At 44.6% G+C, this 5000-nt stretch overlaps 1 protein-coding gene across 1 annotated transcript in view; it reads right to left on the reverse strand.

Annotated features, from left to right (window-relative positions):
• Nucleotides 1-5000, reverse strand: part of LOC137801827 (cGMP-dependent protein kinase 1-like) — a 24241-nt gene that overhangs the window by 16630 nt on the left and 2611 nt on the right. Inside the window, exon 2 of the mRNA XM_068599222.1 lies at nucleotides 1771-1937. Within this exon, the coding sequence (XP_068455323.1) occupies nucleotides 1771-1937 (167 nt within the window). The remainder of the gene's footprint in view (nucleotides 1-1770; nucleotides 1938-5000) is intronic.

A 5000-nucleotide genomic window follows, 5' to 3' on the forward strand; every position in this document is an offset into this window, starting at 1 on the left:
ATGTTTATTGACGTGTTATTAAACATGTTTATTGACGTGTTATTAAACATGTTTATTGACGTGTTATTAAACATGTTTGAGTCGATGTGAATATTTTATTAGGAGGAAGAACCGTGTGTTTCTTACATAATGAGACAAAACTGCTGCATCTGTTTCTTCCTCCAAACAGACAATTAGAGAACGTTATATCTTCAACACACACACACACACACACACACACACACACACACACACACACACACACACACACACACACACACAGAGACTATCAAATCTTCATCGTGGTCTGTTTTCAGGGATCGCTTCCTCTTCCTGTGACACAAGTTATATTAAGCCGCCATCTGCGCCCCCCCCACTCTCACACACACACACACACACACACACACACACACACACACACACACGTAGACACAAACACACACACACACACACACACACACACACACACACATAGACACACTCACACATACACACATCACACACTCACACACTCTGGATGTTGGTCAAATCCTCACAACATGAATCTGTTTTGTTTTCTTCTGACAGTTTTGTTTTGAATTTGTTGAGATGTTTCGCATTTATTTATATTTTCATATTTATGAGATCTGAGCCTAAACCAGACTCCATGACAAAACTCGTCGTTTAAAGTATTCTTTGCTACTTATCCTGAAATATTTTGCGTATGAAATCAATCAGACGAGGTGTGATCGTTACACAACTGGTTTGTAAAGCAGGAGCTGAGGAAAGCAGCGTCCTGAAGGTCGACCTGAGCTGCAGGAAGCGTTCCTCTCACTTCCTGCTTCAGAGGGAAATGTCAAAAGGTCAGAGATTCAAGCAGCTCCTGGTTTAGCCTCCAGAAAGCTGCAGCACCAGCTGATTAGTATGCATCCTTTAAAGGTCCTGCAGAGGAGGCGTCCTGAAGGAGGACCAGGAACGCTGAAAGAGCCACCGAGACAAAGACCAGACAGAGAACACTCGTCTTCAAGTCCTCAAGTCTTAAGTCCTCAAGTCTTAAGTCCTCAAGTCTTCAAGTCCTCAAGTCTTCAAGTCCTCAAGTCTTAAGTCCTCAAGTCTTAAGTCCTCAAGTCTTCAAGTCCTCAATTCTTCAAGTCCTCAAGTCTTCAAGTCCTCAAGTCCTCAAGTCTTCAAGTCCTCAAGTCCTCAAGTCCTCAAGTCTTCAAGTCCTCAAGTCCTCAAGTCTTCAAGTCCTCAAGTCTTCAAGTCCTCAAGTCTTCAAGTCCTCAAGTCCTCAAGTCTTCAAGTCATCAAGTCTTCAAGTCATCAAGTCTTCAAGTCATCAAGTCTTCAAGTCCTAAAGTCCTCAAGTCCTCAAGTCTTCAAGTCCTCAAGTCTTCAAGTCCTCAAGTCTTCAAGTCCTAAAGTCCTCAAGTCTTAAGTCCTCAAGTCTTCAAGTCCTCAAGTCCTCAAATCTTAAGTCCTCAAGTCTTCAAGTCCTCAAGTCTTCAAGTCCTCAAGTCCTCAAGTCTTAAGTCCTCAAGTCTTAAGTCCTCAAGTCTTAAGTCCTCAAGTCTTCAAGTCCTCAAGTCTTCAAGTCCTCAAGTCCTCAAGTCTTAAGTCCTCAAGTCCTCAAGTCTTAAGGCCTCAAGTCCTCAAGTCCTCAAGTCTTAAGGCCTCAAGTCTTCAAGCCAACAACAAAGACCAAAACAACAAAGACCAAAACAACAAAGACTAAAACGACAAAGACTAAAACGACAGACGCCTTGTCGTCGTGGAGACAGGCGTGACCTGGTTGTCATGGCGGCCACTCACCTTCCATGACGTAGACCAGAGAGCCCACGTCGCCCTCCTGGATGATGCAGGCGTCCTCCCCGTAGTCCACCGGGTACATGCAGTCCACCACCTCCTGGATCTGAGACAGCTCCAGGTTCTTCATGAAGTCATTGTCCAAGATGGCGTCCTTTATCATCTCCTTTGACCTGAGGAGGGCACGAGGAGAGGAGACGAGGGGAGGAGACAAGGAGACATCAGTCCAGCAGACAGCAGACTTAATGTTGTTACTGGTCGAGGGTATCTTCTATATACAGGACGCGGATCTGCAGTCTCAAACATTATGGAAATGATTCATCAATTAAAAATGAAATAAAACTAATGCAATTACAACAACAGGCAGCTGGTGTGTAAAACAAACGTAATGTTGACTAAGAGGTGGTGTAAATCAAACATGTGCAGTGATTATGAAACACAATGGCACAATACCATGAAGTATGAACGTGACAGACCAGATGTTCTCAAATGGTTTTCTCTGAAGAGTTTAAAGTCCAGAGAAGCTGAACTGAAGCTCTTCTGGTGGACGACGGTTTGATTCCCTGCTTCAACATTTACTGTCGTCTGCTCTGCCTCCATGGCTTCATGTCAGAGAGACGACCCACAAAGACCCACAAAGAACCACAACCCACAAAGAACCACAACCACCGCTCCGGGATGATGATGATGATGTAGACATCATGACCACGTCACCACTCATTGGTTTGTAGACGGATGATTCCAGTTTGTGAAGTAGAGTCATTTATATAGACTTCTATACAACCAGAGGAGTCTCCCCCTGGTGGTCAGGAGAGAGAATGCAGCTTTAACACATGAAGCATAGACTTCTATACAACCAGAGGAGTCGCCCCCTGGTGGTCAGGAGAGAGAATGCAGCTTTAACACATGAAGCATAGACTTCTATACAACCAGAGGAGTCGCCCCCTGGTGGTCAGGAGAGAGAATGCAGCTTTAACACATGAAGCATAGACTTCTATACAACCAGAGGAGTCGCCCCCTGGTGGTCAGGAGAGAGAATGCAGCTTTAACACATGAAGCATAGACTTCTATACAACCAGAGGAGTCGCCCCCTGGTGGTCAGGAGAGAGAATGCAGCTTCAACACATGAAGCAGAGACTTCTATACAACCAGAGGAGTCGCCCCCTGGTGGTCAGGAGAGAGAATGCAGCTTCAACACATGAAGCATAGACTTCTATACAACCAGAGTCTGAAGTCTGTCGCTCTGAAAGAAGACGATGACTTCTTCTTTGTTTTGCTTTCATTATTTTTGGGCTTGAACTTCGGTTTCAGAGACAAACTTGAACAACTTCCCAGTTGAAGGAGAGAAGTCAGAATCTGTCGGTGGAACTTCTCTTCTTTCAACCAAATGGAATTCAGGATTGAGCCGAGGCGGCTGACGGGAGAGAAAAGGCATATAAGAGGAAAAAAAGACAGCTAAAGGTCTACCTAAGAATAGATTGATAGTTTTATTTCATCCGGTAGATGAGACGAGCGCCAAGAGGATCTATTAGAGCTGGTTTTTATTTTGGTGAATCTGCAGAGGAAGACACACTTCAGCCCAGCTTCAATATCTGCATGTAAATTGGACTCTGGAGGAAACTAACTTGAATGAAGACACATTGTCAGTGGATGGCAGGGAGGGGGGGGGGGGGCAAAGTAGACCCTCGTATCATTACTGCATGAGTCACTGGGGAGGAAGTATGGGGGGGGGGGGGGGATGGAGGAAGGCCTGAAGAAAAAGTCCACAGGGAGAAACAGGAGGAAATTACAGGTTGAGGAGAAAGATTGAGAAAATAAATTTGATTAAGTAGACATAAAAAAACAGGCAGACACATAAAATGTAGATTAGAAGAAAGTGAGCGGACTTAATTCAAAAAGAAAAACAAAGAGACACACGAGTAAGAAGAAGATAGAAGAACCAGAAATACAAGAGACAGAAACATGTTCACTACAATAGAAACATGTTCACTACAATAGAAACATGTTCACTACAATAGAAACATGTTCACTACAATAGAAACATGTTCACTACAATAGAAACATGTTCACTACAACAGAAACATGTTCACTACAATAGAAACATGTTCACTAGAGTAGACACGTGTAAACTAGAGTAGAAACCTCACTGCTAAAAATAGAAACCTCCTCTTTCTGGTAGAAATAGAAACAGATGAGTAGAAACATGCTTCAGTAGAAGCAGCTGATCATTAACTCGTCTGGAATCGCTCATGAAGCGTTACTGCAGACAGCCGAGGGCTGGTGGGCGGCGACGGCCCACACACACTGTAATACCTTTATTTATGTTTCCAAACAAAAGACACACACACACACACACACACACACACACACACACACAGAGCTGACAGGGTTTCATTTACCAACCCACCACTTGTCGATGCTGTCAGTGTCCTGCAGCTTGTGTGTGTGTGTGTGTGTGTGTGTGTGTGTGTGTGTGTGTGTGTGTGTGTGTGTGTGTGTGTGTGTGTGTGTGTGTGTGTGTTTGCGTGTGTGCGTGAGTGTGTGTGGGCGCACACCACATGGATTAAAAACCAACACAGTGAGGTTGCTGTTGCACAGACAGACACACACTCTCACACACTGAGGTCCTCATAACGTCTTGTTATGAGAATCACAGAAATGTCACCAACACAAACACAATCATAATTAATGTAAATTCTACTAAACTACAAGAAGAAATGTCCTCAACAACAATACAACGCTTCAAATATCACCAGCAAACGAGACGGAGGGACACACAACATGAAGCCTTAACACCAAGAACACACATCATCAGACACAAGAGACAAATACATGCAGTCAGACATCAGTAGAAACACCACCACCAGTAGAAACACCACCACCACCAGCAGAAACACCACCACCACCAGTAGAAACACCACCACCACCAGTAGAAACACCACCACCAGTAGAAACACATCACCACCAGTAGAAACACCACCACCACCAGTAGAAACACCATCACCACCAGTAGAAACACCACCACCACCAGCAGAAACACCACCACCACCAGTAGAAACACCATCACCACCAGTAGAAACACCACCACCACCAGTAGAAACACCATCACCACCAGTAGAAACACCACCACCACCAGTAGAAAACACCACCACCACCAGTAGAAACACCACCACCACCAGTAGAAACACCACCACCAGTAGAAACACCATCACCACCAGTAGAAACACCACCACCAC

Source organism: Clinocottus analis, unplaced genomic scaffold (genome assembly GCF_023055335.1).
Source record: "Clinocottus analis isolate CAN_PGR_092001 unplaced genomic scaffold, fCliAna1.0.p SCAF_44, whole genome shotgun sequence".
NCBI classification, from domain to species: domain Eukaryota; kingdom Metazoa; phylum Chordata; class Actinopteri; order Perciformes; family Cottidae; genus Clinocottus; species Clinocottus analis.